This window comes from Pollicipes pollicipes, unplaced genomic scaffold (assembly GCF_011947565.3).
Source record: "Pollicipes pollicipes isolate AB1234 unplaced genomic scaffold, Ppol_2.1 Scaffold_6138;HRSCAF=7277_pilon_pilon_pilon, whole genome shotgun sequence".
Taxonomy (NCBI): domain Eukaryota; kingdom Metazoa; phylum Arthropoda; class Thecostraca; order Pollicipedomorpha; family Pollicipedidae; genus Pollicipes; species Pollicipes pollicipes.
This window is the reverse complement of record NW_023596818.1, coordinates 32,630,012-32,652,708: the sequence shown is the minus strand read 5'-3', so window position 1 is coordinate 32,652,708 and position 22,697 is coordinate 32,630,012. Positions and strand designations below refer to the sequence as shown.

General features: G+C 47.9%; 1 protein-coding gene across 1 annotated transcript; it reads right to left on the bottom strand.

The window, feature by feature from the left end:
- Positions 1–25: 25 nt before the first annotated feature.
- LOC119105586 (RUS family member 1) lies at positions 26–7,646 on the bottom strand. The gene is given in 8 exon segments (XM_037229047.1): positions 26–711; positions 919–1,113; positions 1,115–1,228; positions 1,806–1,925; positions 2,847–3,005; positions 3,353–3,484; positions 4,213–4,431; positions 7,457–7,646. Coding segments are annotated over 7 exon segments (1,125 nt in total). The 5' UTR covers positions 4,402–4,431; positions 7,457–7,646; the 3' UTR covers positions 26–495.
- Positions 7,647–22,697: the final 15,051 nt, after the last annotated feature.

Sequence of the window (22,697 nt, the reverse complement as noted above, 5' to 3'; positions counted from 1 at the left end):
CACATACATTACCGGGCATTCCCCTGCCCCCCCCCCCCCCCCCCCGTGCACAACTGCGCTGTGACCTCCGGATGCTGCACTGAAACTCCACCCCGAAGTCGCGCTCCCTCTCAGGCCTCCCACCTACCACCGCACCCATGCGTCCCAGTGCCGCGGCATGCTTCCGCGTGCACGATACATCGCGGCATTCCTCGCGGGTGTATCAAGCGCCACGGTATCATCCGACTGACCACGTTTCAGTTTACTCATGACACCTAGACACATTGTGGCAACGCGAATGGCAAACATGCTCGGCCGCGCAGACCATGGCCCCTGTCAAGGTCGGAATGGTTCAGTGCTCTCAAAGATCACCCGTATGCCGCCATACACCCCGGCTCCACCTTATATCAAGGTACGCCTAAGAGTTTGCCATGCGGCGCAGTTTCCGTCGGGTGCGACGGCAAATGCGTCATGAATTAGCTGAAACTAGCATGCACCCCATGCTGTGCACCGCGCCTACCACACGCCGCGGTACTCTCCCGGCTCCAAGAGCGACTGCTCGACCGCCCAGCCGTCGGCCCGCAGACGCTCCATCAGCTTGGGGAACAGCGACTCGGTGACGCCCTCGGCCGCCGCCTGCCAGTCTACCGTCCAATCAGTGCCGCCGGGCTCAGCCAGCAGCGCACCGATTGGCCCGGCCGGCGCGCGACCTTGAGCGGCCGCCGCGCGCATGCGCACCGCCACGGCGGCGGCCAGCACGGCGCGCAGCTGGTCGGAGGAGGAGGCGCCGCGCCGGAGGCAGACCAGCAGCTGACGGCGCGGCGCGTCCACCAGCAGCAGGTACGGCAGGCCGGCGTACAGCCGTGCCAGCCGGCCCAGCTCGGCGGGCGCCGCGCGCGCTGCCAGCCGCAGCGGTGCCGCGCCCAGCCGCAGCCGCCAGCCGGTCAGCGCTGCCTGCCCGGCCGCCGATTCGGCGCCCAGCACCACCGGCTCGAGTCCGTTGACGGTGGCGACACTCAGGTCGTGCCGGCCGCCGGCCAGCACGGCCGCCAGCACCAGGCTCAGCCGCGGCATGTTCAGCGAGGCCATCCGCACGGCGCAGACGGCACGGTAGTTGGTGTAGACGTGCAGCACAGGTGAAGAGCAAGAAGACGAGCCAGGAGGCGGCGCTGCCCGCCGCCACCAGCGGCAGCAGCGCCATTGTCGCCAGGAGGCCGACCAGGTTCACCACCCGCTCCTGGCTACCGTCCTGCGACGCAAGAAGCGCAGGATTTAACTGGGGCTTAAGCAAAGCTTCCCCATCCCTCTCTCATTTACTACACCGCTCAATGCCTATCGGCTGACGATCAGCTCGATATATCGTAGCTGGAACGATTACTACAGGTGGGCATGTAGTCTTACCTCTTACAACGTGACTGAAACAAGCGCCAATACTGCAGTAGCATTGCTTGTTCAGTAACACTGCTGTCATATGCATAATCACCATAAATTAAAACCCATAAATTGCATTGCATTGGGGTTGGTGTATACGGGGTGATTCACGGAGAAATCGCGTATGGGCAATGGATGGCTGGTATGAATATCCACACACACTGGTGTGGTGTTCCTGTCTTGCATGACCGTCGGATGTTGAAAGGGCGAGTCACTCGCGACGGCAGCACTGGGATGGCCGGCACACAGACAGCAGTGAACAGTGTGTAACCTCACCAATTCGGATCGTACCCGACCCTGAAACCGAAAGCTTTACATATGTGGCTGGGCAGATGGAATGCATTAGCTGCAAATGGGCCCATATCGTAGGGCCATAGTCGGACATTTGGCCTGACCTTGACAGACAGGTCAGCCATGTTGCTGCGGAGTGCCTGATGCTGGGTGATGGCGGCTCGTGTCGCCCCTCCGGCCACGCCAACCAGACTCTTGGCCAGCCCAGCTCCGATCACTGCCACCTGTCGGCGCCAAGCCGAAACAATAGTTACCACACCCGAGTTCGTGAAAATCTGACTAAGGCCGCAAAAAGGCCCTTGCCGTGTGGTGCGACTCCGAGGCACCCGCAACGCAAATAACGCCTGCCATTATGGGACTCACCAATGCCACAAAAAGACTGATAACGATGCCCACACCGAAGGTACGTCATAAGACGACATCTGAGGTCACTACGACACGATGCATTATTACGCGGTACACACGCCATTCGGGAATCTACCATCGATGTAGTAATCACCGACGCGTACCAGCAAAAAAAACAAAAACAAAACAAAACAGACAAAAAAACAAACCAAAGGCAGATTAATGCTCGTCAGACAGGTACAAGATAAAAGCTGCTACGTTGACAATGCGGCTCCTTAAGAAATTAGTGGGATGGATATTTTTAGTTCGGAATGTTATGCTTTGGTGAAAAAGGTCCCCAATGCTAAGCAAAAGCAGTCAACATTTTGTCACGCAAGGACATGAATCCAAAGTGTTGCAACCTACTTCCTCTGCCACAGAACAAATGCATTCGTGCAATGTAGGCGATTGCTCACGTTTTTTATTAGCAGTAACGACAACTGACATGGTGCCTGTGCATGCTCATGCATAATATGCGAGTTGCACCACCGAGAAGACTATTTACCTTGCATGTATTTCGTTCACACTTCATGCATACCAGAAACGTGTTTGAAAGGGTCAGAGATTTTCAAGGCTGTCTGTTGTTCCAGACCGCAGAAAGGACAATTATCTGCTTCTTGCAGTAGAGGCCTTGAACTGGAAGATGACAGCTCACAAACCATACCAAAACTCCCGTGACAGGAAGGCGGCAACTTTAGCACCCGCCTAAACCGCGTCCTGACGCGCCCGCGATGTAACCATCACTCGACAAGGTGGCCCACCTTGAAGACGTACGGCCCGAAGGCAGGCGCCGCCAGCTCTAGGCAGATGGCGGCATCGTTCAGCACGTCGGCAAACAGGCGCCACTGCTTGCACCGCGCGTCTAGGCCGGACGAGGAGAGCCAGGCGAACACGATCTGGCCCGCCATGCCCATCCCGTCCTGTCGCAGCGGCGCCGAGTCGGGCCGGGGCACTGGCGCCACATGGGATAAACGGCGCACTGCTGGCAGGTCAACATGCAAAACACAATGTGCTTGAAGGATGAGGAAATTACTTTGCAATGTATATATATATATATATATATATATATATATATATATATATATATATATATATATATAAGCTCCCTACAGCAACGCGATGGCAGGCAGTCACACCTTAAAGAGCCACTTTAAACGCAGAAACCGAACGGGATGGACGGTGACGTTTTATCGGCTACATTGTTCGGCATGGGCGGCCGCGTCGGCGCCCCACATTACCACTGAGATGGCCACTGGGCCCCGCCCACCTTCAGCAGCCAGGTGATGGTGGCGGCCAGGGGCGTGGCATCCGCGTCCCCCACGCCCATGCCGTGCAGCACGGCCCGGGTGGCCAGTGCGCCCGTGATGTTGCTGCAGAACGCTTGCAGCGTGTCCCAGACCTGGCGGCCACAAAGGCCCCGTCACACAGCTGACGTCGCGCCGGATCACGCGGCGCCCGCCGGCGCGTCAGCAAGGCCGACACCAGCCGTCGAACCCGGGCCGAACGAATGTGACAGCGCCAGGTGGAAACAGCAGCAGGAAACATCCGAATCAATGTGACGTGGAGTGGCGAAAACAACTCTGGAGTGAAAAGTGCCTGTCACCTTTAATGATCTTGATTGGACAACGCAGATAAGACAGTAGTATTAGCCTTATTCTTCGGAGAAAAACCCGGAGAATGGAGATATGGTTAGGTTGATATTTCGGCAACATGCGTTTCTCAAAACAATAGCGGAAGTGAATTCACTTCTGAAGTGAATCGTCACGCGCCGCTGGGAGCCAGGCACCTCACGCGCCGCTCCGAGCCAGGCACCTCACGCGCCGCTCCGAGCCAGGCACCTCACGCGCCGCTCCGAGCCAGGCACCTCACGCGCCGCTGGGAGCCAGGCACCTCACGCGCCGCTCCGAGCCAGGCACCTCACGCGCCGCTCCGAGCCAGGCACCTCACGCGCCGCTCCGAGCCAGGCACCTCACGCGCCGCTCCGAGCCAGGCACCTCACGCGCCGCTGGGAGCCAGGCGCCTCACGCGCCGCTCCGAGCCAGGCACCTCACGCGCCGCTCCGAGCCAGGCACCTCACGCGCCGCTGGGAGCCAGGCAACTCACGCGCCGCTCCGAGCCCAGCCTCACCTGGTACTCGAGGTAGTCATCGCTGACTGAATCCGGGTAGCCCTGCGGCAGGAAGACTTCGCGCAGCGTGCCGAGCAGACCGCGGCGCTGCACTTGACGGTTGGTGACGTCGGCCACCCCGCCGACACCGACCAGCTTGATGGTCGCCTCGTGCGCAGCACCAAAGTACTGCTCTATGACGTCAGTCATGATTCTTCATCGGAGTCTGGGCTCGGTTTCCTGTAATGGCGATCGGCCAAGGGCCGACGACATCAGTTAAGGTATGCACTGTCACTATCAGCACAGTTTTACAACTTCAGCGTCAGTTCAGGTCAACCAGGCGCTAAAGTTGGATGGTGTGTTTTTAAAAAATGTATCCGAACCATTCAAATGATTTGATTTGTGGGATTAAAGCTCATGCTAAGCAGTGCTTGTGGTGTGAGCCCTGATCCGTGCCATCAGGCCATGAAATTTCAGGTGAACGGTTGAATTCGGGGGCCAAAGTTTAATGGGCCGCACGGCTTGGCACGGTTTGTGGCGCTCTCTGGCGCCTTTAGCATGGCCGGTGCCATCGGCCGCACGCCATACCTATCAAGGTCAGATAGCGAGCGCCTGAAGCGACTCCACCCCACCCCGCCACGAATGAGTGGACCGGAAGCGACTTGAGCCTACCCCGCCAGGGGTGAGTGGACCTGAAGCGACTCGAGCCTACCCCGCCACGGGTGAGTGGACCGGAAGCGACTCGAGCCTACCCCGCCACGGGTGAGTGGACCGGAAGCGACTCGAGCCTACCCCGCCACGGGTGAGTGGACCTGAAGCGACTCGAGCCTACCCCGCCACGGGTGAGTGGACCGGAAGCGACTCGAGCCTACCCCGCCACGGGTGAGTGGACCGGAAGCGACTCGAGCCTACCCCGCCACGGGTGAGTGGACCGGAAGCGACTCGAGCCTACCCCGCCACGGGCGAGTGGACCTGAAGCGACTCGAGCCTACCCCGCCACGGGCGAGTGGACCGGAAGGCATGCGTTCTCACCGACTGAGCTATCGGGACGAATTGGACGGATATCTGACGGACATATGATCGAACATTTTACCAAGGTGGAGATTTGACCGAGTCGGGCGCCCAGTGACCCAAACAGCCGACGCGCCCTTAAATCCCAAACAACAAAAACAAAGATTTGATCGAGTTCGATATTGCATCAAGCAAGGGAGTACTGGAGAGGCCATTTAACTGGCCTGATAACATTGACTGTAAATGACATTACTTTTCGAGGTTCTTGGAACCTTCCTGTAAAGGATTTACTACTTCGGGACGCCGGGAGGTCTCAGAGATACCAGGCCTGCCAAAAAGTTGAATTTCATATGTTTCTGAGGATGACGCAGATATTATTCTTTCAGAGGGCAGCTCTGCAGGCTAAAAAAACCAACAACTTAAACATTGCTACTGTTATTTTGGTTTCGGCGCCAGTACAACGGACCATATCATAATGGAAATACCACCACACCCTACTTTCACCTTTTCTGGGCTAGTGCTCTGTTTCCCAGAGTGGCAGTGCGCAACTAAATATAGATTTCAACGACAGCTTTAGACAACGCGGACCTCATCCTATTAGAATCGCTGCATCTTCGTAATATCCGTCCGAGTCTAAACAAACGAAAATAATGGTGGGACCAAAACGCCCCCTTTTAAATATACATTGAAGCAACAGCTACGAGAAAGCAGAACTTAATCTATTAGAACCTTGGCATCTTCAAAATATCCGTCCGAGACTGAACAAACAAACGAAATCTGGAGACCAGGTTTGAACAGCGCTGTTTATGTAGTGCACCTGTAGAAATAGTTTTGCAATCTGCCATATGCAACTGCACTCGTTATCAAAAACTCCCGGTCACGCCTCCCGTTCTTAATGCATATTTTTGCCCAATATTTGCACTTGTGATCGCACTCGCAAAGGTTCGAAATATTGAGTTTAAACAATGCATCCAATATTTGCCTGATAACGTTGTTTACCAGTACATGATGCTCCTTGCAGGCCCACTTCTGTCAGTATAAAAACCCGTGAACTCAGAATGTCACAAAACAGTAGTTTTCTTTTCTGACTTTCGGGCAGCTAAACTCGCTGGAAGCACTTGATCTGACATTTAAGAACGAGTAACTAGAGAAGAGACAGCAAGGGCCTTCTATAAATTACGTTACGCATTTTTGCCATTTTCAAACCCTTTCCCCTGGTTACACACTAGTTACGCTGGGTGCAGCCCTTTCCTCCCCTGGTTATGCTGCGTAAAGGCGTAACTATAAAAAGGTAACGTCCCTTCGGCCATGATTGATCTAATAGGTTCTAAATAAGGACGGGCGACTTTTTTATCCTCGGCGGGAGCCAACAATGCTAGGTTTTAAAGTTTAACAACATTTTACAACAAACTAGCATGATTTGCAACCACATCTAAATACGCCGTTGCACCATCAGGCCCCAAAAAAAATTATTCCATGACTTAACCTAGAGCCTAAGAAAAAATCAGAAGCAATTCACAAGACAGCACAAGTCAAAACAACCAGGTATCCAGCTACACAGTTCATGTCAACATCAACACATCCCAAATTGTGGCTTAATAGGCAGGTGGTAGTCCTTCACTCAGAACCAACAGATGGCACTGCAGCTGTTTTATTGTGGATAATTAAAAGCAAGTACTTTGCAGTCGTGTTATTTTTTCTAACATCTGTGTGGAAAATGACACATTCTCATGTCTTTTAGGCATACTTACACTGCTTTTTATTTCATCCTCTCCACCAAAAGCAACCAGCCATATTAGTCAACACTTTTCTGAGAGTACCTTAACTGCTATTCAGAACTTTACAAAGCATATGACCATAATGCAATCTTTCCCACATTGGATACAGGCAACATTTGTGTTTAGTTCAGATGATCAAACAGAAGAACCATCCCAGGGCCAACCAGGGCCCATCCTTCATCATATCCTGCTCCATGCAAAATGTCATCTACAGGAAATGGAGAAGATTATACCTGCTTCCTGCAACCATCATACCATGCATCCTGAATGTCTGATCCTGTCGGTATTTCACCTGACCTGGACTGTGCGGTGAATTGAAATGAGCTACATGCCTACAGAACATGCTCACAGGTATACCACAGACAAGCACATACTGATACATAACTATATTTGATGACAATAATGCAGTAAGCATTGACAGACCCAATCAGCATGCAATGAGGCTGGAAGCTGCAATCTAAATGCTAATAGCATACCCAGTATCGTTTAAACGCCCATATTACACCACATGGCCATTGGGATCAAACCACAAGATTATGATAATTTGGGCTTCAGGCATATGGCATCACACCGCAAGGAAATGACTAAAGTATTTATCATTTGGAGCCAATTATTATCAGCCCAACTGCAAAATAGCCTAAAATACCGCTCTGACGAGGCGCACTGGCCTACCATTACAATAAACATGTCCAATACAATACTCAGTCTAACGCGCATTGCTTCGTTGGTAATCCAAAAACATTCCCGAGCGTATTTGGTACAAATTGTTATTAAGAGAGGAACAGTATTTAGGACCGATTCGTACTAAAAACGGCCGAGTTTAGTATGCATCGCTACATACTGAATAATGCAGCCCGGTAATCTAAGGCTCAACGGAAAAAATGAGGCCATTTAGAGGTGAACTTCGTAAATTTATTTTCGTTGGATGGGAGTGGAAAACCTGCACCATTTTGGGATCCCAATTCTCATTCGTTGCGACTAGCTCCCAGACCGCAGCAAGGTCGGTCGGTTGGTGGTCAGAACGGAGTATGGGAGACGCGGCAACGAAACGTGCCTGGAGAAACTCGCGCGTAATTTATAAAAGTGTGTTATCTATCAACTGAGTATGATATTGATAGATCCTGGACCACAGGCCCTTGGGAAAAATTGGCATCCAGGTAGTGCGGGGAATGGGATACTTGTCTTGAGATATAGTGATTAGCATCAGACTTGGGTTTGACTCAAATGTCTTGAGTCAGCTCCAGACTGGCTCACAGATTGCGGAATCTGATCCAGCTCGTGACTCTGCTGCTCCATTTTTCATTTGACTCAGTTCGGACTATGCTTTCATAGAATCAATTGCAGGGGCGGATCCAGGATTTCGTCAAGGGGGGGGGGGCATGCAACATTGTGGGATCGCCTGGAGTCTGGGGTTCACTCCAAAAAATATCCTTCCATTTCGGTCATTACATTTTAAGAGAAGTCACATCTAATATATATATATATATATATATATATATATATATATATATATATATATATATATATGTGTGTACATATTTTTATTTAGCAAGACTGCAGACTCAGCATGACGAGCTCTTTAACGCATCGTTCTAGTTTCCGGGCTTGTGGCTCGACATTATTGTTAAGATCACAGATGGTTCGCACGAAATTACTCGTATATTCGTCGCTCTTTACATTCTAGCGTTTCGAGATCCTATCTCACCCTGGTATTGGAAAACATATTTTGGTACGGAGAACACAAATGAAGTATGACTAATTGAAGTAGACAAGAATGCTTTTCCACTTTGATGCATATAAAATACACCATTATGGGAACAATAGAAAGACACAATGAGAACATGTTTGCCAGAATCGCAACATCAATAGTGCCCGCCGCCCACCCCCTAAAAGTTCATGAGTTGTACACGAATGTGTTTGTTTAGGCCTGGAGAGAGTTCGTTAATGAATATATTTTCCCAAATTTGAATGCGTCTTCTGTCAATGCACGTCCGTAAAATGTCAGTGTTTTCTGTCAGTTGTTGTCGTGTCAATGTCCTGTCGTGTTCGTGTCTCATGTGGACCAGAGGTGTTCCGTCACGTAAGTGCATTGTGAGACGTCGTGAGAGTGTCGTTGTCGTTACACCAATGTAGTGTATGGAACAAAGTTTGCAGCCTTCAATGTTGCATTTGAGTTGATACCCTACATTGGTGCATTTTAGTCTTGTTTATTTGAGTATGTCTTGTCTTCGTTTGCTGTCAAAGTGTCTTGTCATATGTCATTGTATTTCGTTTTCAACGTCAGAATTGGAAAAAAACCGTTGTTCACCAGGATCTGTCTGATTCTTATCAATTCTGAATGTATTCCTGTCCAATCAGAGCAGTGCTTTAATGCACGTCTAGTGAATGCCATTATGACGCCAATTTTGCAGCGTCGAGGAGACTCACTGTCAGCATTTGAGCACCGTCCGTTGTTAGTCTGTTTTCGGTATACAGCCGTTTCAAATATTTTGTACTTGTCCACCAACAGTCACGTCAAGAGAGGGTATTATGTTTTGCACACTTAGGTTCTTTTGTGAATTTTAAACCACGCCACTCTTCAAAGGTGTATTTGAGACGTTCTAGCTGGTCAGTGTGATATCGTGATATCACATATATGTGATATAACTTGCACAAAGATATCGTCTACATAGCGGCAGTAAATGTCCGGTCTTATGCCGCCATTTTGTAGTGTGTCGGCTTCTACATGCCCCTCAAATAAATCAGTTAAAAAAGTTCCTAGGGGTGAGCCCATCGCAACACCCTCAATTCGGCAATACATTCGTCCATCAGGCCCGCGGAAAGGCGCCTCCAACAAACAGGCTTCTGGTAATTGTTCAAGAACGTGCTATGATAAACTGAGACGAGGAATTTCGAAATGATTCTAAACGCGGTCAGGGATGATGGATATGGTTCTTTCAATGGGCACGTTTGTAAATGCCGTTTTGTAGTGCCAAATGTATGCCATCAACAGCAGTATTGGCAGCAGTAATTAGTTTGTTAAGCTTGGTATTGAGTTTATCTGTTGGATCTTTTGTGATGCGCCGTGAACTTCTATTGTTCGTTCAAGAAACAGTTGAGTTTGTCACATTTCTTATTGTTAAGAACTACGCAGAGCGATGATTTGTGCGTTCGCCGAATGATGGTGTCCTCTTTTTCTCGAAGTTCCTTTGCCGCCGTCCTGAGTACTTGAGTGAATACCTTGCTCCTGTCATTTCCACGCGTTTTCGTGCTCTCTCCCAGTAAGCTGTCCTTTAGATCCGTCCTCTTTTTCCAAATTCGAGATCGAGAAGAGCTGCAGGTATGTTGCCCTGAACGTGAACTTAAACAAGAAGTACCTGATGAACTTGACGCGATTGAATGTGATGCTAGACGTATTACTAGAAACAGAATCTTGAAACAGCTCTCAAGGCTCCATGGTGGACATGTACACTGGGTTATGGTGATGACACCAGGGAAAAAGGCATTCCATACTTGGCATTATAACTTGATTTGAGTTAAGTCACAAGTGAGTCCTAAATGTGAACTTAATTTTAAGATGTGCGTGTAAGTTGAAGATATCGAATATAGGAAAGGCCAATGTACAGCATATAAACGATTTCATTGATCAAATACTTTAACTTTTTGCATACAAAGACAATTCAGGATTCAGCTTAATTTAGCAGGCCTCAGTTTGGAAAACCAGAGCGCTCGGCACGGCCCTGGTTTTTCAATCTGGGAATTCCCCCATTGGGTGTATGATGCTATAGGATGTAAAGGACAACATCTGGCATAGCTTTGTGACCGATGGCAGAAATAGCATAAAATGTGTTGAGAAAACCTCAGGGATATATGTATATATATATATATATATATATATATATATATATATATATGCAAGTGGGAAGCCTGAGGAAGCGGTATGGAAACGTGCCCGGAGAAACACTTGCACCTAACTTACGGAGCAGCATGTTCGACATCACGTACTTTCGTGTCATTTTTTGTTGTGCAACAATGGTTTCCACGTGCAATCCAGAAACGTTAAACCGTGACGTACACGAGATGTTCTCTGTTCTCTCGCTTCTCCCTGGCCCATCAAGACACACTGCTGTTGTTTTGAGCGCGGGCTCGGGCCCGGGGGCTGCGCCCGTTGGTGTCGTGGGTGGACGGTAGGTGAGTTAAACGCGTGCTGGTGAGCAGCAGCGGGCCTGAGCACTGAGCTGCATTGGAAGGAAAAATTGTGTGTGATATGGTAGAGATTCGGCTGTAACCCGCAAGCAGTGTCTCTCGTTTAGTCGTGTGAGTGTGGCACGCGATACCGTCAAAGTTTCAGGAACAGCTCGCCTTCGTCTCACATTACTCACAGAGAACACATTTTATATTTTTTGCGGTGTATATTTTTGGAGAACAAAATGTCTTCGGGCTAAAAGCACCAACAAATATCCAGGTTTCACACACTGCAGAGAGGTCTGAGGCATTTGACAGGCAATTCATATTGAGGATATTCAGCCCCTTATAAAAACGCTATTATCAATGTCGGGTGGTCAGCTTCCCGCTTTTCGAAAGTTCCCGGATGTGGGGGGGGGGGGGGGGCGGTCAGAGGAAAACTTATGGGAGTCCGTAATTGATAGTTTGGGGGTTGGAGGTTGGTTTGTGGTTCTTTGGTTTTTGGAGGAGGTTTGGAGGTTCGTGACTACCCCACCAGGTGTCAATTGCGTGACACCCCACATGGTGGTCGTTATAACATTCCGACACCCGAAAGTGACTCCCGCCTCGGGTGCGACAGAGAAAATCGACTCCTGCATGATTTCGCGGCAGCACAGCGGCCGCTTTTTCGGAATGTGACACCTCTAACGAGCTTTGAGGCCACGAATACGGTGTTCGAGTGCGACTCGTGGGTGTAAAAACTGTTTTCAGTGTTATGCGTACTAAACCCCGCAGGCTTGAAAACGAATCGACACCAAACACCGTACCCCTCTTAGTAAGAATTCGTACCAAATATTCTCGAGGATATGTTGTGCTTGACCAAGACCATGTACAAAAACAACACATCCTCGAAATTTCGTCAAGTTGGCACCACATCCACATTCAGATTCAGGTCCATACTCGGGATTCAGCGGACTCCTCAAATTGCCCTGAAACCTAGCACGCAGCTGCAGTTTGACCTCCTGAACACAATGAGCACAAAATATCGGACCGGTACGGTCTATCACCGGAGATATATCAATATCAAAGATCACAATGAAAAAGGCGGACTCCTTCAATTATTTCTAAACTCCGCGTGCTGGTAGATATTGACCTTCTGATTACGCTAAATACAAAATCTCGGACCGGTACGCGGAATCAAAAAAAAAAGCTGGTATAATGTCAAGGTCGCGAATGCAGCACGTATTGCATTTTATCATGCTTAACTCAGTTTCATGTTCGAAATTTAGCGGACTCCTCAAATTGGCCTGAAACTTTGCACATAGATGCAGTTGGATCTCCTGAGCACAGCGAGCTCAAAATCTCGGACCGGTACGCCCTATTTCCAGATATATCACAATATGAAAGATCACAATAAAAAATGCGGACTCCTTCAATCCTCTCCGAAATCCGTGTGTTGGTACATGTTAGCCATCTGATTACGATAAACACAAAATTTGGGACCGGTACGCTGTATCAAGAAAGTTATAGCTTTTCAAATGCCGAAGCTGCTAAGGCATGGTGTATATGAGTTATGGATCACATTTTCGTCATCCTTGACCCAATCTTTGATATGGATATATTTCCGGTAATAGGGCGTACCGGTCCAAGATTTTGTGCTCATTGTATTCAGGAGGTTAAACTGCATCTGTGTGCAAAGTTTCAGGGCAATTTGAGGAGTCCGCTGAATCCCGAATATGGACCTGAATCTGAATGTGAATGTGGTGCCAACTTGACGGACGTCATCCTCGAGCTTATTTAGGACGATTCCAACTAACAGGGTAAGGTGTTAAGTACCGATTCGTCCTAAGAATTGCTGAGTTTAGTACAAATAGATACAAAACAGCGCAGCCCTGCAACCCAAGGCTGACAGAGGAAATGAGGCTGTAAGAGGCCAACGTCGTAAATTTCTTTTCGCTCGATGGGAGTAAAAACCCTTCACCATTTCAGGATTCCAATTCCCACTTGAATGGGAGTTGCTCCTAGGACGCGGCAAGGTCCGTCTGTTGGTGGTCAGTGGGGAGCGTACAGGAAGCGGTCAGGAAACGTGCCTGGAGAAACTCTGGCACGTACTTTACAGAAGTTGTATCTACTGGCTGATTATTATATTAATATATCCTGGACCACAGGGCCTTGAGAAATGTTATCATCCGGCTAGTGCGGAGAATGGGATAGACAGCCCACGGCCAGCCCATGCTCAGCCCACGATCAGCCCATACAAATGGCCCCTTCAAAAACGATCAAAATGTGATGTGCTAACGGTCCGTATGAGCTGAACACATCCATACGCTTCAATGCGCGAGGAATACATAATTTTGGCCTCTATAGCTAATTTCCCAAAATTCACATGCAATCAGTCAGTACCAACCAAATCAAGCAAGTCATGTATTTAAAATGATTTACTTTATTCCCTTTAGTCAGTGGTGTCACGGCATTCCTCGAAAACGTCCCAAAAACTCAGCAAAGTTGAAGAAAAGGTAATTTTTCAGACAAGCCAAACCTCTGCCCACGCTGAGCCTATAGTCGGCCAATGCGGACGAGTTATTCTCGGATATACTTTCGTTGGCCATGTGGAGCATCTATTTCCTTGCAAATGAGACTGGAAAAAGTAGGTTCCCACCCAAGAACCAACGGTGAGATAGCTCACCAAAAATCAAATTTCACTGAATGTGGTCATGCTGCGCATCAAACGACTCGGCTTGACATCCTGAATCTAAATTTGGGCCTTGTTTTTTATTTGTATTTTTGGCTATTGAGTTACGGTGGTGTAAAATCAGGTTTTCGCCCAATGCTTTATTTCCCATTGAAGTCAACATGGAAGCCGATTGGCCTTATTTCGTGAGCCCCTACGATTTCAGTGATTTTCAGATGAATCGTACCAAGACATCTAGCACATCAGCTCCCATAAAAATGAGGCCGGGAAAACAGGCTGTCACTCAAAAACTGAAGATGAGATATCTCTCCAAAAGTGCGATTGCACCGAATAAGGTCGTGTTGCACATCAAACGACTTGGCTCGACATGCTGAAGGGAAATCTGGGCCTTGCTTTCTATTTACAATTTTGTTTGCTGAGTTACAGCGATGTGAGACCAGTTTTTCACCTACGACGATGTGAAACCAGTTTTTCACCTACAGCGATGTGAGACCAGTGTTTCACCTACAGCGATGTGAAACCCGTTTTTCACCTACAGCGATGTGAAACCAGCTTTTCACCTACAGCGATGTGAAACCAGTTTTTTACCTGACTCTTTATTTCCCTTAGAGATTGTGCGAGTCAATTGTGCGGGTTAATTGGACATGCTACCTGATTTCCCTGATTCTCAGACAAGCCGTACCTCAACATCTAATGCATGAGTTCCCATGAGAATAAGGCAGGGGCAAACAAGCTCTAACCCAAGAAAATACGGTGTGATATCCTACCAAAAATGAAATCTCGCCCAATAAGTCCGTGTCGTACATCAAACGACTCGCCCCGACATTCTGAATCTAATATGATATGAATCTAATATGAGCCTTGTTTTATATTTGCATTTTTGGTTGATGAGTTACAGTGGCGTAAAATCAATTTTTCACCAGTGCTTCATTTCCCATAGGAATTAGCATGGGAGTCAATGGGGCCGATTTCGTCGCCCCCTACGATTTCCCTGATTCTCAGATAAACCGTACCTGAACATCTCCCGCATCAGTTCCCATCAAAATTAGGCTGGGAAAACAGGTTTTCACCCACAAACTGAAGGTGAGATATCTCACGAACTGCCAAATCTTACCGAATATGATCGTGTAACATGGTGGCGGTGGGTCACGGCCCTGGGGCGGTGCGTCACCACGGCATGCTGAAGTGAAGTGTTACGGCACTGGGCGGCGCGTCACCGCGCAGACTGAGGTGAAAGGCCACGGCCGGGGCGGTGTGTCACCTGGCAGGTACGCGAACCGCGAAGGGATGGGCTGTGGTAGCCTAGCCAGCCGCCGCGGATCGCGTTGCGTGTATGAGTCATGAGCGAGCATCTATTTGGTACTGCTCGGGCGCGCAGTGTGGGCTTCCCTGGCGTAGTGTGCCGCGTTCCACCGTTGGTCCGGACGTGGTTGTGGTCGGGCAAAAATCATTCTTATCATTTAATTCAGGCACCTGAATAACTCAGCACGACAAGCTGATCCCACATTCATGTGAAATCAGATGTTTACGCAATGCTTTTCCCCGTATAGATTACCACGCGAGTCAGTGGGGCTGAGTTCGTCGGCCCCTGCGATTTCACCGACTTTCAGATTAGCTATAGCCGGATATTTGACACATAAGTTCTCATGAAGTACAAAAGCCGGTTCTCACCCATGATCTGAAGGTGAGATATATCACCAAAATCAAATCTCACCAAACGTGGTCATATTGCACCTTAAACAAATCGGCATGACAAGGCCATTCCAAATCCCGACTTTGTTTTTTAATTGCATTTTGAATGCTGAGTTATAGTAATGTAGAATCAGTTTTCCATCTCATGGTTTATTTTACCTAGCGATTAGCATAGGAGTCAATAGGCCTGATTTCATCCGTCACTACAATTTCCCTGATTTCTGCATCAATTGTTGCTGGGCATCCAACATAGCAATTTCAACGAAAGATACGCCGAAGGATGCAGGCTCTCATCCAGGAACTCACGGTGAGATTTTCTTACCTAAAATAACATCTCACCGAATATGGTAGTGATGCACCTCGACCGGCTAGGCTTGGCAAAGTGATTCTCAAACTGGGTTGCATTTTCTGCGTGCACGCTTTGTTCCAGAGTCACAATAATGTGAAATCAGTATTACAGCTAGTACTTTGTTTTAGCCTAGATATTGACATGGTAGTCGATAGGATCAGATTAATAGCAGCTGGGCATACCGCAGGTTGAGGTGATTTCAAACTTAAAGAGCAGATCCAGATAGTGATGCATTGCTTTTTACGCATTTGTACCATTTGCTGGATGGACGATGCTGGTTATCTTAATCGTGGCTTTTTAATATATTTCGGCAAAGCCCATGTGCTTGGCTTGTGGTACTACATTGCCATTATCAAGCCGACATACGGCGATGTAATGGCTACCTGTGTGTCACAGCCAGGGTCAACTTGACTGACACGAGCGCCGTGTAGACGTTTTACTGGAATCGTTTACGAGAAGATCTTAAAGCTCGGCGCCGCATCATCGTGATGGAAACCAAACTAAAAACGGGATATTGGTCGAACAACAGCAACGCAACTCTATACATGTGTTCTCAGGCACGAGCACGGCCATCTGTGTAGCATATGCAGCGGCACAAGGCAAGACGAGCACGGCCATCTGTGTAGCATATGCCGCGGCACAAGTATCAAAATGACCTCGCCTTGAAAGGCGGCCGCGGTTCCGTTCGTGGCTGTAAGAACCGGATGGTGGTAGCAGCAATGTGGCTAATGATGTCCCTGCCAGCTTCTAACCCTGACTTCTAACCCTGACACAAGCGACGAAGCACAAAAAGTTGCGACTGAACGTCTGTGATATTCGTAGGTCTTTGTGGTGGTGAATGTGCTGTAAGTGGTTATGACTACACATAATGCAGGGAGTGCTAGTCCCATTCCCTGTGAGGGCCCAAACCTTAAAACGAGGAAACTGAAATTAGAGACGAGGTTGACACATGTCCTCTTCAACAATCATCCTTGAGTGACAACCAGGACTTGCAATCACTATATGCTAGAGAGACACGGGTCGCATTGCTTTATGCAGAGCTTTGCGTCGCCTTTGTTTGTTCCTGTATGATCTGTGTAGCCCATGTAGGCAAGTCTGCTGCAGTGTCGTGGTTCATCGCCTGTTTGCCTACGTTTCAATTGAATGCGTACCGTATGTTCATGTGAATCAAATGGATCTCGTAACAGGCTGGCTGGGACTGATACTTCACCGTGTCCAAGGATGACACGACTGCCAGTGCTACAAAAATCAGAGCTTAACGTTTTGTGATACGCCAAGAGTTTCCCAACACTCCAACGCTTATATAGTTAAACTTATGGTAGGTGCACTACGTTATCAGCGCCTTACGCACCGCAGCACATAACTTTAGCAAAATCTGCTGGTGATGCACCGTGATCACCAGCTGTTCCTTTTCGTGTGAACACTGCCCCTGAAGTGATCATTCCCATGCTTGGGCAGCGGCTGGCGGCTAGAAAACAGTCGTTTTATGTTCTGGAGTTTGATAGCGTCGCCTATTCATTTCAAACACTTATTGCCATGAAACGGTGGAAAAATGTGCTGTCCTGACAGTCTGTTCGAGATCAGTTGCAGTGACTTAGGATGATGCGATAATTGGTCATATACTTCTCAGAGCTTACCGTTTTTGACAGGCTGGGAAATTTGAGCACTAGGCGAAATAAAGCGTAAGATAAAAAGCTGATTTCACATCGCTGTAACCCAGCAACCAAAAATGCAGATAGAAAACAAGGCATGTATTTATATTCAGCATGTCAAGCCGAGTCCTTTGATGTGCAGCACGACCATAGTCGGTGAGAATTCATTTTTGGTGTGATATATCACCTTCAGTTTATGTGTGAGAACCTGTATTCCCGGCCTAGTTATGATCGGAACTGATACGTTAGATGTTCAGGTATGGTTTATATGAGAATCAGGGAATTGTAGGGGCAGACGAAATCAGTCCCATTAGCTCCCATGTTAATTGTAACGGGAAATAAGGCATTAGGTGAAAACCTAGTTTCGCATCACCGTAACCCAACAACAAAAATGCACATAGAAAACAAGGCCCAAATTTAGATTCAGGATGTCAAGCCGAGTCGTTTTAAGTGCAACATGACCATATTCGGTGAGATTTGGTTTTTGATGAGATATCTCACCGTCGGTTCTTGGGAGAAAACGTACTTTCTCCGGTCTTTTGCAAGGAAATAGATGCTCCACATGGCCAGCGAAAGTGTATCCGAGAATAAGTCGTCCGCATTAGCCGACTGAAGGCTCAGCGTGGGCAGAGGTTTGCCTTGTTTAAAAATACCTTTACTTCAATTTTGCCGAGTTTTTGGGACTTGCCGTGACACCATTGACTAAAGTGGACGAGACAAATCATTTGAAAATTACGACTTGGTTGATTTGGTTAGGATTGACTGATTGCATGTGAATCTTGTAAAACTAGCTATAGAAGCCAACATTCTGTATTCCCCGTGCATTAGAGCGTCTGGATGTGTTTAGTTCATACAGGCCGTTAACATATCACATTTTTAGCGTTTTTGATGCGGCCGCCTGTATGGGTCTGGGCTTGGGCTGACCGTGGGCTGACCGTGGGCTGTCTTGACACACATATACTTGTCTGGAGATGTAGTGGTTAGCATCAGACTTGGGTTTGACTCAAACGTCCTGGGTCAGCTCCGGACTGGCCACAGATTGTGGAATATGATTCAGATCGTGAACCCAGCTGTTCCATTTTTCATTTGACTCTGTTCAGATTATGCTTACATTGAATCACTTGACTCATGACTCATGCAGGATGCGAGATCAACTAATATATATGAAAATATGTATGCATATATCATCTAGTTCCTAGCTGAGGTTTAGCAAACTGCGGGATGAGGAACTTGGCTTTTTTTGTTGAGACATTGTGATAAGAATTCTGTGCCGATGTTGCAGAAAGTTTTATGGCTTATGCTGCATGGTGTTCATTTTGACACTGGAATGAGATGTTAATTTACCTGGGGCATGCTATCTGCTTGTCCTGCCAATTTCATGTCAGCGATATGACTAATATAGCTTTGTTGGAAATACTTCATTCATGACTCAGCTCATGCAAGGTATGGCGAATGTGATTCGGGTCATGACCGAAGTCAGCATTTTTCCTAGTGAGCAGATGTAGCCTATAATTCACACCGAAATAACTGACCCATCAGCGGAATCACTATTCATCTTGACGTGAACACAGACCTGGCTAGCATGTTTACATATTTGCGATAAATCCTCCATTTTAGTAGATAGTTATCTGGCTGTGGTGATCACATGAGGCAAACTGGTACTATTTTGGCATGTTGATTGTGTCGAAAAATATTTGGTATCTTATTTCTGGCATTACAACTACGTTTGAGTTGAGTCATGAGTTGCCATCCTGGATGTGAACTAATCTCTTCTAGAATGTGCATGTTAGTGGTATGTAAGTAGATCCCCGTATCGGAAAGAGGATTTCCAAATGCATGCTGTATTTCCGGATATTGCGTCTTCAATTTCAGCCATCTTACCCAGAAACACAACATCGGTAGAAATTATCAGCTCATGATTAAGCTCATGACATCTATGAAGAATGTGATTTCCCCATGACCTAAAGCATCATTTTTCCTAATGAGCTGACCCAGGTCACATTCCGCCCTAAACTTACTGACTCCTGGGCGGAGTCATCCGCTACCAATCGGTGCGCCAGTATCGATAGCCATCCTTTTTAGAAGGCAATGTCCCTGGATCAGGTTAAAGGTCACGAAACCTACAGACGATTTTCCAGAAGATGATAACCTTGGTCTAGAGCGAAAGTCGCAAAACTGCCCAAAGCCTCTCAAATTAGTTTGCAAACGACTCTATGCTCCGATCCTATGACACTGATAGGCACAAAGCATCTGCCAACAGAAATCTGCACCATTCGATACCGATTGGTGGATGATCTGGCGTGGTCCATTTCCTTACATTCATCCGGCCACGATCTCCGTACAGACCCGGACGCTTTCCAGCTATCATTTACACAGTAATTGCACCACTGCGACTATCTGTCTCAAAAACGCACTTCATCCACATAAATACACCACGATTTGAAATCTCCGAGCTCGGACTACCGGCTGTCAAACAGACGTTAGGTCAATTTTACTTATGTTTAGGCAGATGAGTGGTCTTGGGTCAGATTATTCTTCCAGTCTGAGCTGGAAATACCTTCGGTCACCCATGTAAACGATAATTTCTTGAGAGGATGATCAGCCAACGAACCAGATGACAGTGTTTATGTTCTGGTGTGGACATCGAGCTAGTGACAACTGCAATGGCCCTTAACCCTCGAGTCGCATATCAAGATCACTGCAGAACATTGATATCGTTCTGGCTTCTTTTGGTACGTGTGTTCACCCAAGCTCAAGCTAGGTCGATCTATGATCTTTGTGAGCAGATTTGCTTTTTGAAGATGTTCGTATGCGACGTTTAATGGCCTTACAGCTCTGAACGTTTCCAAATATCGCTGGATGGGTTAATGCAACAACAGCCTTCCCCGCTTTGATTTGGCATACCATTTTGCGTGGGTCGCGATAGTGTAGGACTGCGCATCTAGGAAACCAGAGATAAGAGGTTGAATTTTTCGCGGTGTCCACTCTTCCTGCTACGAAGAGAGGCAGGCGACGCCACGTAGCCTCAGCATCTGAGTACGCTGTAAATGCCAAGTGACGAAAACGACGTCACAGGTCACATCTGTCGATGCTCACTATTTTTACTCCTCTGATAGACCTTTCCGAACCCATATGACGCCATCCTCTGCATTGTCTTACCAATTTTAGTTCTTTGCATAACAGAAGGCAGCTAGGTGTTCTAATTAGATACATATGACCTGATTGATCTGTCTAATAATACGTTCACCCATATTCAATCACGCCCAGTTAATTAATGCAGCTTGACTAGAGCTTTCCGGTGCCGTGTCCGCCGGGGCCAAAGCTTGCTAGTTTCCAGCATCTTTCGGGGAGGCTCTGGGGCTCCATCGTCGGGTAAAGGTGAAAAACTCGCATCAGGCCAAGCCTGTCATGGCCGGGTCTGCCCTGTCCTGTCCTGTCCTGTCCTGTCCTGTCTTGAACGGAACATGTAAGCGTGCGCTGGCCAGGATAGGGCAGGTTTTATGTCTATCTGTTTTCTGTCTTGCATTCTGGCCGTCTCGCCCTTCCTTGGATTTCTGCCCCTCCCCCCCCCCCCCCCCCTGTTTAAGTCCTCTGCCTTCTGTCCTGCCCTGCCATCTGTCGTGTGCTACTATTTGTTCTTCTGTTTCGTTTGTCTCATCCTGTCCCGTCGCTTTCGGTACCTAGCCTTGGCGGCAGGAGAACGCCCTTGCTATATCTCTGACGTCAGTGCATACGTCACGGTGGCCTTTATCTAAAATTGAGTTTTCGGTACTGTTACTGGCATGATGGCCGAAAAGAACATTCCATTGATTTCGTTTAATGCCAAGAAAGTTTTTAAAAAAGTTACATGGGCTGGAACCCACACTGGGAAAAATCGCATTCATACCAGGTGGTTCGTTCGAAATTTGTCTCCGAAATATGGAGCTCCCAACGCTCCGGCGCCAACAGTATGTTGTGTCTATGATATCTAATGATCTAACCGTCGAATCAAGAAATTCAAACAGTGTTTATCCCGGGTAACTTCACCCAGGCATTGATGTGACATGTGTGACATGCTCGACGATGTTACAGGCATTGCATATTACCTTAGAAATCATCGGAATCTTCAGTGACCTCAGAGCAACTGAAACCGCTATTTCCAAACCAATATTGGAGCGAGTACACCAGCAATATTGGCCGTAGAGGTGAGTAGCCAGGTGAAACGAACGAACGTATCCTTGTCCGTTGGGATCGTACCGTAAAACTATAATTTTGAAGTCATAAAGTACAGGCTAAGGTTATTTCAGTTCAGGCTAAGGTCATGTCAGTTCAGGCTAAGGTCATGTCAGTTCAGGTTAAGGCCATGTTAGTTCAGGTCAGTTCATCTGATGCAATTGTCCCTCTTCTCCGGTCACGTGTGATGGATTTAGAGGATTGTGTTTGATTTATTTATTACTTCTATTTTCCGCCTTATTTGTCTCAAACGGGCGTACCAGACGTTATATATCAACACCAATTTCGCCTCATGTGATGTCTAATGGCTACCTAATGTAGGTAGTCTCGTGTAGTGTAAGTGGCCCTGGCTGGAGGACAAGTCAAACCATGGTCCAGAATCTTGTGTTTGTGACGACGGTACAAGTCGCAGCATTTTGTTTCAGCACAATATTGTCACAGCTAGGAAAGTGAGAAAAATTCGTGGGTTATCAAAACCTTTTTCATCGTATGTCATGGACGGGCTAAGCCATCCGTTTAGAAATCATTTTAAGATGTGAAATAATTTATGGTGTAGACAGTGGAAGGAAATGCCCTGGTTCGACTAAACGTGAACTCAAGTTTACCATGGCTTTGTTTGCTGAGCGTGCCGTTCTGTTACAGCTTCCTGTTTTCACTCTAAGAATTTCAGATGCATTTTTGTTTTTCGGGTGCACGGGCTCCTCCGCTCACGGGCCCAGCCGTGGCCGGCTCTGTCGTCGTGCCTACAGATCCGCTGTGGTGTCGTCAGTAATAGCACCATGTCACCAGCTCCGACGTAGTTCCACCGTCTTCGGCGCATCATCGTCACCTTCGTGGTATCACGATTAAGGGCCGCGCAAATCCTGCGAAATCGTTTCTTAACAAATCTTAGAATTCTTACGGTCTGCAAATTCCGAAGTCTGGTTCGGACTGCTCACACGCATAGCGGGATGAGATGTAGCAGGTGCCGCCTGTTT